A 14,234-nucleotide genomic window follows, 5' to 3' on the forward strand; every position below is an offset into this window, starting at 1 on the left:
CTTGCATAGATAAGAGAGTGTTTTCATGGAACAAAGCAAGAGAGGCAGCTGACAGGTAGACTGCCAAGCAAAGTTAGAGCAATTCATCTTCCTTGGAAGATTCTGTAAAATATTTCCAATAGCACTTGTCTCTGTCAGCACTGGGCAAGGGAAAGGGGAAATGGAAAAGCATAAGCTTCCCTCTGACACGTGATGAGGACGTGACAAGAAGAGGAATGGTTATAAAAGGTTTTTGCAGAGTTGACAGTTGAAAACCACCTGCAACCAAAATGAAAGCTGATGATGTGCTTCATGCTTATGTTTGGGGGGGGGGGGCTCTGGGTCTTAAAGACCACCAGAGTCACTGGGAGGACCCCAGTGACACCTGGAGGGTCTAGGTCAGCCCCACAGCGTGTTAGGGTGGATTTTGCAGCGAAATACAGAGTAGAATACCCTCTTCTGTAAGGAGGGTCTCAATCTGGTTTTCCCCCGAAGTTGAAGTGCCATGAGGCCAAGGTCAGTATTTGCTGTGGTGGTTATCTCCACCTGCAGCATGCGGCTGACAGTTGGCCGAGCCGATCAAAAAATGAGACTTGTAACTCCCAACTCCTGGCGGCTGTTTCGGCTGCTGCTCCTGTTTCTGTGGTAACAGCATTTGGATCAGCAAAAACAAGGTAGAATGAACATTTTAAAGCTCACTGATTTTAATGCCTTGCCTTGTTTTTTAGCAGGCCAGTTTCTATGGAAATGACTCGAGAGTCAGCGCTCTTGTTAAGTGCTGGTTCCCTTCTCGTTTGGGGTGGTAGTGTTACTTCTGACCTTGAATGCCGTGTAAATCAGTATTAGATACATAAAAACATTTGGGGGGTTTGTACCATTTTAATACTTGATTTGATTTGACTTTTCTTTGCATGAACATAGGAAGAGAAAGACAGTCAGGGGCTAGCAGTTGAGAGTTAGAGGTCTCACCAATTTAATCTGTGGGCTGCCGACAGACCTGAAGTTTCAGGAGGCGATATCCAAAAAACACCTACTGCCGTCCAGAGTATCTGGATGTAAAAATAAGATAAACATCGGTTGAGACACCAGAGAAAATATTTCAGCTGTTTTCTCCACAGTTTTTATTCTGGTTTCAAGAAGGCGAGACTGCTGTCTTGTCTTTGCCCCAGGAGGGGAGCTCTGTTTTAGTAGGTATCAAGAGGTGCTTCTTTCGGTGACCGCTGGATATGGGTAGTTCTGGTCCATCTTTCTCCCAGACCAGCTGGTGCCTCCTGTGAGGAACAGCAACACGTTGCTTTTCTGTCTAGGTCCTAGCCTAGATTTTTCTGGTGTTCAAAACCAGCTTGTACTAAGAGTTAAGTAATAACTTAACTCCACAGATATGTTCGCACCTGCTTTCCTGAAGTTCTGGTGGACTGTAGCAAGTCTGTTTTCAATGGAAGCTCTTGCCAATCAATAAAGCTTTCTCCTTTCTAAAATCCCAGTGCTATAAAAAGAGATGGAGAGGATAGTTTTAATGGTTAATTAACTGTAACTCGCAACTGATGTGAAATTATAAGGCCTGAAAACTACTCATGAGATCCTGTTTCATTTACCATTCTAAATATGCAAGTGCATTCTACTGTTGGGAATTATTTTTAACACTCATACTGTTTTCCTTTTTGTACCTACAATTGTAACATCCCAGCATTGTTTTTAAGGAAGCATGTAGTATTATTGAAGTAAATCCTATATAAGAGGCAGCCTAAACAATCCATATTGTGACATTATTTTAGTAGTGCTGCAAGGTGCTATTTCTGGCTTACTGCAGGATCTTTGCTTCCTAATCAGTGTGATCTGAATATACCTGTGTGCCTTGCAGAACATGTGTGGTGTATTTATTAACAGAAAGATGAATCAGAGAAGGGTAGCATCTTCTAATTGCAGGCCCCACTTGGACTTGCAGTCCAGCTGAAGTAAGATTACTTTAAAGCACAGCATTTGTAGGGAATTTAAACTGGCAGCCTACCTCTGATACAGCCCTGAAGTTTCAGGGTGCCACCTGGGCTGCCAGCTTCCATCTTTCTCATATTACGTAGTTACTTAAATAAATAAGCTGTGGCATCTGTCAATAGATGATCTCTGCTTTTCAAAAGAAGTTTGTGTTGACTGCTGCCAAATATCTTGCTTTTATTGTTCTAGAAATTTAGTTTGTGTTTCATTGCATCTGGTCTCTTGCAGGTTGTTGTTTTGTATAATGCTTCCCATGAAGGAAGAAAGTATCTTCATATTATTAAGTTATTTTTTCTTATCTGTGTTTTGTCCACTGTATCTAATTATGCAGTAGTACTGTGTAGGCTACTAATGGTGTTACAGCACTAAGGAATCTTTTTGGGCTCAAGTTAAACAACCAGGTGTCAGGGAAGCATGATTAACTTCCAAAAACAGCTATTGCCTGTGACTCTGATGGTAGTAGAGGGAAGCACTGAAATGAGGATGTAACCATTGCAAGCCCTATGCTATAGAACAGGGGGAAATTAGTTTAGATTATGTCTATTTCAACGGCATGTGACTGCCTGTTCAGCAGGCACAGGTTTGCAGGAGCGACCACAACTGACTTTTGTGCTGCTTTATTTCGTGTATGTTGCAATGGAGTCAGAGAGCTTCTTTGATAGCTGGCCTGTGTTAGGGGTATGAGCTTGCAGTTGTGTGTTTGTTGGACATTTGCACATGTAAAGCAAAGTCTCAGTGACTTAGTTTGCACGTTCACATGCAAGTAAGGTCAAGTATCCTTACAATTTTGAAGTCCCTCAGTAAAGACACTAGTTGCAAATATTATTCTTTGTCTGATTCATACTAGCAAATTAGGATCACCTTCCCAAGTCTTTGAATAGAATCATAGAATACTTGAGTTTGTAGGGGACCTCTGGAGATCACCCAGTTCAATCCCTGCTTAAAGCAGGGTCAGCTGGAACAGGTTGCTCACAGACCCCTCCAGTTGTTTGGTTTACAGATTTCCTTTTTCTTCTAATGAACTTACTTTTCCCCAAACTTGAAATTTCTTTATGACTACTGGTGCAGGTCTGAGACAGAGGAATAGAAAAAAAAAAAAAGAGGTGTTTTCAGTCCTGAGTGCAAGAAGAGTCTTGATAGCAGGTTTGTTTTAACAAGTCAAATTTATATACCTCTGATATACCTACTGAAGAACTTTGTGGACAGGCAGATCAGGGCCCACCACAGTCTCATACCTGTTGTCCTGCTTCCAAGTTGTCTTGTCATTGCTAGTGTTTTTACATTGTAAGAAAATGTGTCCTAGTATGCTGCTGAGGGAACATTGGTGGTTAAGCCAATATGTTTACCTTTGCAGTAGGCTATAATAACACATGTGGTTAAAGTAGCTCCACTGACAAGCAGTTATTCATTAAAGCTGAGCACTCAGTGATATATCCCAACCTGAATCTAGGCCAGGACATGCAGCAGTTTTGAAGCTGTGGGCCAAATGCCAGTTCGGGGTTATGTCTGTGGAGCAGTCACACTGATCTTCACACTTGCATGGAGTCACCAGTGACAGAGTACTTTGGCTTGCATGTGCACAGTAAGATTGAAATGTCCCTTAGACATTAGGATGAAATTGTGCCATGAACAGAATATGTACCATGCTCCTAGAAGTATACCTTGGATCTAGGTAATCAGCAACCTCTGTTGTAACTGCAGGCAGGGTAATTGTTGCTTTCCTTAGTTATGTGCTACCTGTTTTCCTGAGTGATCTGTGGAGGTGGTGGGAATATGAAGCTGGTGGTATGCCAAGGCAGGAGAACATCTGCAGAGCTTTGCTAGGTGGGAGGTTCTCATAGTAGGAAAGAAGGAACTACATTCTCCATCCATTAAGGGAAGGAGAGGGAAGGTACATATGAAGAAAAGAAATTTATATGTTTTTCTGTTCTGTTTGCTGCAAGCTTCCAGGTCCGAACACAGATCTGGAATAATTTAAGTAACAGTAATTTCAGACACTAGAGAACCTTAAAGAAAATCCTCCATATAAAACTTACTGGTAGCCAAAGGAAAGAAAATCTACTAAGAAGTTCCCTTTTGAACAGAGAGCCTAAAATAGGGTATTGGATCACAAAGAGCATGTGATATACTTGCATTCATTATAGATGTTAAGTTCTCTGCCAAGTGAGACTTGATTCTAATGACACGCTGCTGCTGTGTCAGGACTGCTCTTTATATCACTGCTTGCAAAGATACTTCTTTTTGTGACAGCATTTGAATCTTGACTCTTTTACCCTTGAACATTCAAACTTAATTTTTATGTTCTTGATCCAAATCATGTAAAGCCTTGTACAGCCATCACAAGAGACAAATTCAGCAGAGATGTGTAATGCTCTGACCCAGGTGAAGAGCCAGCCACCTATCCTAGAAAATGGAATTGAGAATTGCGCCTCTGTAGTGGATCTGTTTATAGCATAGAAGCACCATGCCAAAGTAAGAGGGGGTTGATTGGATCAGGTCTGCTGCTCCTGTTTATAAGCAGTGATTTAGTAATGCTGCAGGCTCCTCTCTCTAGAATGTGTGGTGTTTTTTTCAAGCAGTGCAGTCTGTTAATTTTGGCAAACTGTTCAGATAGTAAAAGTCTTTCTCATAAGGTGCCTAAGTAGGATTTCTTCAGAATTTCTAATGACTGTATTTGTTCTTACCTTTGGGATATAATGTAGGACTGAAGGAAAAATGTGTCCTCTTTTTATTTCTACCCCATCTCCTCCCAGATTTCTGATGCTATAGAACATCTTCAGGAAGCACTGCAACTGTGCAAAGATGACATGAATTCACTTCATCTACTGGCCCTCCTCTTTTCAGCTCAGAAGCACTACCAGCATGCACTGGATGTTATCAACATGGCTGTTGTTGAGTACCCAGAAAGCTTTAGGTAAGAGTTATTCCATGATGCGATACATCCAGCCAGGAATGATCTGCTCACTAGCTCTGTTGTTCTTAGTTATACACAAGGAGCCTGTTAAATCAGGTGTGCTACTGGTGTGTCACTCTCCTCCTAGGTGTACAGCGAAACTAAAACATGTGATGCTCAGGGTATTCTTTTGATTTTCTGTCTTCATGGTCTTTCCATTTTTAAACTAATTCTTGTGCTTGTTTGCTTTTCCAGTATTTGTTTTTCTGTATTGTGCTGATGGTGTTTTCTCTCACTTATCTCCCTGTACTTTTTCGTATGTCACTTTACGCATGGAGGAATGAGTGTGAGACAACTATAATGATGTCTGTCTGTACCAAAAATAATTTTATATTTTGTAAACTTCCTGGTTAAAGAGAAACAAATTCTTCATGTATTGACCATTCTTTTGATGCTTGTGTATGACACAATTTGTTGCAGTAGCACAGCTTGGGAAAAATATCAACTGAAAATCACAAACTGTAATAATGTATAGCTGAAAGGATGGTTTGGCTACCTAAGAGCAGGTTTGACCCAGCACAGACTTCTTGGAGCCAGAGGTTTCCACTGTTCTATGTTTGACTCAGTCCTTCATCTATCTGAGGGAGATAAATTGAATTTGTTGTGATTTATTGTCATGACCTTTCAAAACAATGAATTTGTCTGTTCTGTGCAAAAATTAAAGCTACTGTAGTACTTCCTGGTGATTGCATACTAGCTGAGTTTCTCAGCCAAACTGCAGAAAATCCTGTTGCATTGCTGGAAGACCAACTTCCATTCAGAATTGCCTGTATTTAACTGATACTTTAAACCCATGCAGCATTGTCTTTAGACAGCCTCTTTCTCAGTGGAGAGAGGGAGCGGCCTCCACAGGTGTAGTCCAGCAGCTGAGTGGGACGTTGTCTAAACCAGAGCAAATGAAGGTCATAAGTGAGATTGAGGCATATAATGCTTTTCATTGTAAGCTGCATGTTGCCATTTAAAATAGCTCTACTGCCCGTGTTTTTGAGGTTAGGTACTTTGTGTATCTGAGGAGCTAAGAGTGACAGTGCACGTCTTTGAGAATGAAGTGAAAATTAGTAATGGAAAAGCTCTTAAAATTATGTCAACACCTCTTCAGAGTGTGAACATGGGTATGATTGAAACAGGGAATACTCCAGTGGCTGCTAAATTGTGTTTTGTGGTTTGAAAGTAATAAGCATAATAAAAACTCATGTTGTACAGTCAAAGGTCAGATGCTCATTGAGTACTGCAAACACTCAAAGATAGGTAAGACAGAGGTGAAAGAGGAAGAAGAAACTGGTTGTTTACGTGAGGAACAGAGTATTTGCCATGTCAAATCAACCAACTGGTCCATCAAATCCTGGATCTTTCCTCCAGCACTTACTGATCATTTATGTTTCAGGGGAGGACAAAACAAAAAAAATATGGTGTGCAAAGTAGCTTAAAGAGCGGCTGGGTGGGTTCCTTTATGCTGTCTGGTAATCTGATTTCCCTAAAGCGGGAAAGGATATTATCTCCTATACTTCTATCAGTGCCAGTCTTCATGTGCGGAAAGACCTTGCAAGGAGTAACAGAATAGGTTGTTTCTGATAGAAACAATTAATATTGGTAGTGAAAGCCACGGGTTCATGCTTACTTCTAGACACAGACTTGCTAGAGTGTGTGCTCTTGGAAGAACCCCTCTTTGCTCCCTGGATGCACTGTAGTATGTAACACAGTTGGCAGTGAGACTCATTCACAAGTACACAAGGGTGCAGGAGTAGGGGCTGGCTTCTTGCCTCTGCTACTATGACTAGCCTGTCTCGGTGTGGGTCTTTGTCTAAACCAGCCAGCAAATAACTCATGAGTGAGGGAATGGAGAAAGGGTGTCAGAGTTGCAAGGCAGAAAAAAAAATTTTAAAAAGCATTTCTGAAGAAAAAGAACAGGAATCCAGTGAGGGGGCGAAAGCAGGAAGAGTCAACAGAATACATCTATAGTTTGTACCAAATCTGAAACTGTTCCAGACTTTCTAGAGGTCTAAAGTACAGTTTATGCTAGGAGGGCTTTACTGCTTTTTAAAACTTCTTTGAAGGGACAAAGACCTGATGCTATTGTGTGTCTCCAGTTGTTATTGCCATATAGAAAAATGATAGAAAATTTTACTACTGCATGGAATGACTACAGAATACTTCATGTAAATAGTATAGGCAAGTTCAACTGCTTGATTTTAAAGCTGTATTTAAAAATGGTTGATTATTTTTCCCAATTCACATTGATATGAACCAGGCAACTGTGTAATGCGGTGCCTGCAGGCTCCCTTCCTAATGACAGCTCTTTTTGGAAGCATAGTTTGCTGGCATGTATCAAGAAAAAAAGATGAAAGCTGCATTAAGGGACCTTAGGGCTCTGTAGATGGCAAAAAACATAAGCATTACCTGGATGTATATCCTAAACAAAAGAAAGAATAATACATAAAAAATTAAGGTCTTAGCTGGTCCATACTACAGACATCTCATACTGTTCTGTTGGTCGCTGTCTGTATGTAATTAAGGTGAGTTTGTTCCTGCTTTTTTTCTATTAAATTCTTTCATTATGTATTTTAAAGAAGTAGTCATTCACGATGTCATGTAGTTGGTTAGTGGTTGAAGCAATTGGAAATAATATACTGCATTGCCCAGCTAACATACAACATCCTTTGACATGAGCCCCATAATGTGGGGCCCAAATGTGTCTAGAAGTGCCCCTTGTTGGAGTGTTTAAACTTAAACATTTACTTCACATTTCAGTGGTCAGCATGGTGCATAGGGAGGAGGAATATGAAATCTAGACACTGAATACGGTGAGAGATGAATTGGAATGTTTTGGGTCGAGCTGTTGGAGAAGAATGTTGAGGAACAGCTGGATATCCAAAAGCACAAATTGTTCAGAAAAATTAACTTAGGAAGATCACCTCTGCTTGAAAGGTGGCATATAGTAACAAATGCATTACGTTACAGTCAGTGAATGACTGAATTTGAGCACTTGGAGGTATTGGCAAGCAATGACAGAGGAAGGCTGGATAGAGGAAGAATGAGAGCTTGCTATGTTGGACATACTGCAAGATGGAGTGAACCAGAAGAAATACATTGCTTTGCCATGACTATAAAAGATAGAAATAACAGCAACCTTTACATGGGAGGTATCGCCTGAAAAATTGCTGACTCCTATGGAGGCAGACTGCCCAGGATAAAACTTAGGTTTTTTACATCGTGTCAATGTTGGTATGCTTTTTAAAGAAGTTAATGCAGTACCGACAGTTGGTTTTGGTATATATTTCAAAGCACTATCTCCTCCACATTTAGGAGAGAAGACTCCTGATAGCATCAGGTATCTCCCCTCCAGGTCAATGATGCTGATCATAAGCCTCTCTTAAGATGGATTCCTTCAATTTTTTTCCCAACTCAAAGGCCAGCCTTTTGGGCAGTGTTGTACCTGGGACCGGCTGTGATTTACCTCCCCTGACTTGTCTTAGGGATAGATCTTTTACCTGGAAGAAATAATATTAGTGAGCACTCCTCTTGCCCCCCATGTGGTGATCTTAAAATAATTCAATGTTTATTTAGAACGAAAGTATTTCCCTTTTTAAAGCCTGTATTCACACCTCGCAAAATGTTCCGTGCAAAAGTCCCATAGGTCTGGCAGCCTGCAGAACTCGCCGCAGAGTGTGGCTGACACAGTCCTTTATCTTCAGCTGGTAATATTTCCTCCTTCCTGTTCTGTTCATGTGAAATTGACTTTGTCCTCCTGACTTGCCTGCTCTTCCAGAGACTGTTTTGCTCTCTGGTCATCTTTTAGCTCTAATCGGTTAGCTCCCAGCACTGGAAAAAAATTAAGGTCTGTACCTAGCCTGAGGTTGGAAATAGGATATCAATTTTATGGATACTCTATTGCTTTATAATTGCTCCCAGACTGCTTATCAAAATCTATTCTGTTTGCCAGATTGTTTTTTGTCTCCTGGACAGCCCCCTATTAAGTTAGAATAATACACTCTTCTGGCATAATATACAACAACTTCTAATCGCTGCCCAGTGTGATGGGGAATGTTTTGTTAAATGATCACATCTTCTTATCTGTAGCAGTTCTGCATCTGGCAGAGGAGTAGTAACTCTTCTAAATTAATAGCTGCTAATACTCCTTTTCTTCCTAAACTATAAGTCACTATTCTGTTGCTTTCAGAGTCTCAAAGCTAGTTTTAAAGAGAAATAACAGAAAACTTTTGGGAAGCGCTGCTATTCTACACATAAAGACTCAAAAAGAAGCAGGCGGGTTGCTGTTTCAGAGCAATGTAGCTGTCAAACGCAGATGGTTTTGTTTTACCCAGATATTTGCTATCGCAAAAGTAATTACTGTAAATGTAGCGCAAAAAAGCTCAGAAGGCCAGGAAATATTAAATGTGTATCTTGGAGACCGTCAATAAAAAAGGAAGTAAATTTCACATGGCGAATTTTGTGTGTCATCTTGGTGTTGTTTTAGCAGAACGGTTTTTTTGCTACAGCCAGCCATCAAAATACAAAGTCCTCTTCTAGATTGGAAGTGGTTTACTGACAGCAAATGTCCTTGACTTCGTCACTGATTTCATTACCTGTGAAGTAATTGTCTGGCAAGATTTAGTTGTTGTAGTCTGGTGCAGACTTACTGTGGGGAGAGCTATTCTGTGGTATGTAAGCGATGTCATTTACCAGGTGCTTTGACTTGCTACAAAAAAAACCCCAATGTAAAATTGGTATCTCAAAATGCATGATTAAACTGGCATTTCCAGTTTGAATTCTTTTTCCATTACTTGTCAGGCTGTTTCTTGTATGTTGAAAATAAACAACTCATGCCTTCTTTGAGTAATATCTTTATGGGCACTAGAGGAGTACTACAATATTGTTGACAGCCATAAAGTAGAACTGTCTTTTTGTCTATAATCTTCAGAGGGAATAAGGAGTCAGTTTTCTCTCAGTCGATGGTTTGCAAACCTTTGTGTTGTGTTTAGTCTATACTACAATTTTTGTGTCAAGATAGTTGTACCTCCCACCTCACCCCCAGGTAACACGTTAGTGTATGCTGTAGAATGGTTTTACCACTTTTCTCATGAGAATGGTGGTGACCTCACTTAGCTTTAGAAGTATGGCTTTAGAGAATCAGATCAGCCTGTTTATGTGATTTCCAGTTCATCATTAGGCAAGAGGCAAGGAAGCCTGGTACATCTTGTGAGCGAACATGGTGATAAAACAGCTTGTTAAAATTCTCAGAATATTGTTTTGTGTGCTGAATTCCTCAAGGGTGCAAGGTCTGAGGATCTAAAGCAGGGATAAATTAATATTTTTGCTGTAGCATTTGATCATGCTAGACAACTTCTATAAATAGGATATTCAAAACTCTTAAGGTTGGAGCTTTTTTAAGTTGACTTCTTGTAGTGGTGTGTTCACACCCTGGCTGGTAAGAGTGACCCACAAATGTTTTTATCTTTGTATAGATGCCTTAGACAATAATACAAAGTGATAAAAAATGGAAGTATCTACTTGGGTGATGTGACAGTGCTGCGCTACAAGAATACAACACATATATTAAGCTTCTGTGATTCACTTGAACAAAAGAGATGTATTATGTGGAGCTAGAAGGGTTGAATTGTTTTCTTTTCTATAGTAACTGTGAATGTTTGCTTTTGTTGGCATGTTATGATCCCTTGTTGTTTTTATAAAATTAACCTAAAAAAACCTTGGAGCTATATTGCAATACTCAGGACTATGCTCTGTGGAACTGGTAATGATTTTGAGTATTTGTATGCCAAATATATGAAGGGAAAGCTTTAAGCTAGTCTCCTGACTCTTATTAATGATAACACAAATACTTAAAGCTAAAAGAATTTTAGAAATAGAAATCTAAGGGTTTTTTTCTGGTTTGGATTTATTTCCACATTTTTAGCTTTTTTTTCCTTTTCTTTATTTTTGCCCTGGATGATGAGGAAACAGAATGAATTCTTGAGTTATGGTATCCAAGATCAGATTCCCATATTGGCAGGTTCAAACATGTAGGCACCACTTTCTAAGAATCACATGCTAATCTAAGACAAAAACTCAGCAGATGAACATCATAGCCTTCTATCCACCATCTTAATGCAGCAGGAGAAGTATCCCCGGAGCTGGTTCATGTCTGTTTGTGCCAAGAATGGATTTGTATTAGTGTACGTATCAATTCCTCTTAAAATTATATGGATGGATTCAGTGATACCTGGGGAGAATTCCATTCCCTCATAGCACAGGGTTCAGAATATGAACAAAAGGAGTTAAACAGAGCTTAGAGAGGAAACCTACTGCAGACTTATTTTTTTGCATGGTATGAAAAGAAGGAAAAGCCATGCTGTTTTCCAGCCTGACTGGCAATGGTTCGAGTCTTTCCTCGGGGTGAAAAATCAGTTTTGTTTCATAACTTCTTTTTTTCTACCACCTGAGTAAACGGCTACTGCCTCCATTCATTTAAGACCTTTATAGTGAGCAGCAGTGCTTCTAGATGCTGGTTTTGGCACTGGAGAGATAACACAAGTTCTGCAAATGCGTAGTCTTCACTTCCGAAATTTAGAAATAAATTCCAGAATGCAGGAATAGCATGGCTGATTTGAGATGAGATAGTTACCACCCACAGATCTGTACTTCTGAACAATTTATTTGTGTAAAAGCAGGAAGTTCCATAAGGGAATGTCAGTAGCTCTGTGTTTGAGACTTCGAGCTCAGATTTTGCAGGTTTTCCTGTAGATTCCTGCTGTGTGTTTGCTGGGGCTGCTAGCTTGTTTTTGACATGACATTTAAGGCTTAGTGACTACTGATAAGCCAGAGGAAAATGAAACCTGCAAACCACTTTGTGGTTGTAATAATGGCTAAATTACTCGTTGGTCTTCAAAATTTGTGTTTCTTTGATGGGTCAGGCCTTAATAGACTGACTGTTCAGCACAGCTGCTTTTTGAAACAGCAAAGTGTCAATTTTATATTCCTCTACTTGCATTCATCTTATGCAATTAACTTCTTGCCAGTACTTTCTCACTTGCACGAAGAAATGGACGCTTTTTGGCTCCTGCTGACTCACTTCAGTGCATTGTATGTATCTGCCGTATCAGTGAGTTAGTCCACACAACACACACTTTTCTCCCTGCTAAGTGTCATTTTCTTTTGAACAGCTGCAGAGTGTTCTGCTTTATATTCAAAGGAAGTGTTTAGGAGCCTTGACTGTCTACGTTGAATGCCAGAATGTATTGAAAAATAGCATCTGTGTATCATATGGGCAGCAGAGTCAAATTGCCAGCAGGAACTCCGTGGGCTGGAGTTTAGCTGTAGTATGTGCATGTGGGGGTTATCCAAGGTGAGGAGGGACTTGGTGGTTGGGATCCCTGTGTTCTACCATACAGTTTTGTGAACTCCAAAGGTAGACCTGGGTCACGGAGATCAGAAGGAGGATGTAAGTCATGCTTGCTGCCTGAAGATCAAAAAGAGAACCAAGGGGGAAAGGTGGTGTCAGTGTGGGAAGCCCAGGTCTAAGCTTTTCCTTCCTGCTTCAGGGCTACATGTGTATACAGGGGGGCTGCATAGGGTGCCACCATTTATTAGCAGCTTCAAACATCAGTTTCTGCTGGAAAACATGGTTAGAACCTTCTTGAACTGAACTCCTTCAGGGCTCTTTTATTATATGGATAAAGGAGGAAACAAAATGCCCTGCTTGACTATTTTTCATCTTTGTACATCTAGTGAAAGTGAAGGCTGTGAAAAGTCTGCTGTCAAACATCTGATAATCTGAAATTGTTTCCTGAGGCTCTCAGAAGCTGACCACCAGAGGAGTAGAGGAAGATATGTTGAGGGTTTTTTTCTTACAAGGCATTCCTGGATTTTCTGAAACCTTTAAAAAGCCTCAAATGCAAGGATGATCAAGAGTCTCATTTTTGAATTGGGAATTTATTTTTCAGCATTAAGAACATCAGCTTTATTAGCATTCACTGAGAATTACTATTGATAATCGTTTCTGGAAAACACAGGTCCTGAAATACAGAGTGGCATGGCTGTTTCGCTTAGCAAATTGTTTTTCAGTACAGTAAATGACTTTCCAAGAAGTTTGCAGTGCAGTCAAGCCATGTTGTGACTTAGATGAGTATCGTGCATTGACCACTCAATAAAAAGGTTGGGGTTTTTTCATCTCCAACTACAAATTTCAGACTCGAGTGACTTTTACTATAAGGTCCTAGGAGTATTTATTTATCTAATGAGAAGAGCACAAAGTGTTTTGATTTTTATTATTTTCTTCTTCAAAAAGAAGAGGGAACGGAAAGTATTCAGACTTTCTGAAGAACTCACCAGGGAACAGAAACTGAGTATGGTAATTTTTCAGCCACAAATGTGGATTTTTGTCTTCTGAAAACAGGGAAAGCCCTTGCCTTTCACTCTTTCAGAAACACTGGTAATAATTGTATCTTAGATGGTAAGTCTACTTCTGTTGCCATTGTCATTAATGTTTGCAGAACCAAGTATGTAAGCAGGCACAGTCGTATGTTACTTAATATTTTGGTCTCTGTTAGTAAAGGAAAGAGAATGATGAATGAAGGTGTTATAATTGAGAGAGAGAGACTGTAAGGTAGAAGTTCTGCGTTACCAACACGTCTTTAAATATGCTAACATTTTTACAACAGAAACCAGATAATATGCATTGTTTTACTCTTTGCTTTATTCATTTTTACCTTGGCTTGAAGCTTTCTGTTACGTATATAGTTCAGCCATAAGTTTGTCGTAAGACTGTATTTTAGGAGTAAAGCTGAACATGAGGATGAAGAGCTAAATGGTCTAATCAAGTGTCACAGTCATTAACAGAGTTCTTCCTACATACACCAACAGAAAATTCAACCCAGAACTGTGTAAGTATGATGTAGAATGATGTTTCTCAGCACTATGGCTGGAAATGCAAATTGCTGGAGATCTAGCAGGTCAGGAATTGAACGCAGTGACCTGTACTCTGTATGTCTCTATCAGCTGGAGAAGTGGCAGGAGGCTGCTAACTAGCACCTCAAATGAAGATCATACAAGTAAGCAGTTGCACTGAAATTCATAGTGAAAAGACTCCTGGACGTTTTTTCTTTTCCTTCGAATCTGGCCATTTGCATCTACTGTCTTAAGCACTTGCAATGACTTGAGATTATTCTGCAGTTTTTCTTGTATTTCCTCAGGACAAGGTCAATGTCTTTCGCGTGTTGGTAGAGTATATAGCACAGCGGGGCTCTGAACCCAGCTGAGAATATAGCATGCCACTGCCATCTGTGTAATCATATGTTACATGAACAGGAGAGATGGC

At 40.0% G+C, this 14,234-nt stretch overlaps 1 protein-coding gene across 1 annotated transcript in view; it reads left to right on the forward strand.

Moving 5' to 3' along the window:
• Window positions 1-14,234, forward strand: part of TTC7A (tetratricopeptide repeat domain 7A) — a 176,922-nt gene that overhangs the window by 82,319 nt on the left and 80,369 nt on the right. Inside the window, exon 15 of the mRNA XM_059827702.1 lies at window positions 4,725-4,885. Coding sequence (XP_059683685.1) covers window positions 4,725-4,885 — 161 coding nt within the window. The remainder of the gene's footprint in view (window positions 1-4,724; window positions 4,886-14,234) is intronic.

The sequence above is a fragment of the Gavia stellata genome, chromosome 2 (assembly GCF_030936135.1).
Source record: "Gavia stellata isolate bGavSte3 chromosome 2, bGavSte3.hap2, whole genome shotgun sequence".
Lineage (NCBI taxonomy): Eukaryota > Metazoa > Chordata > Aves > Gaviiformes > Gaviidae > Gavia > Gavia stellata.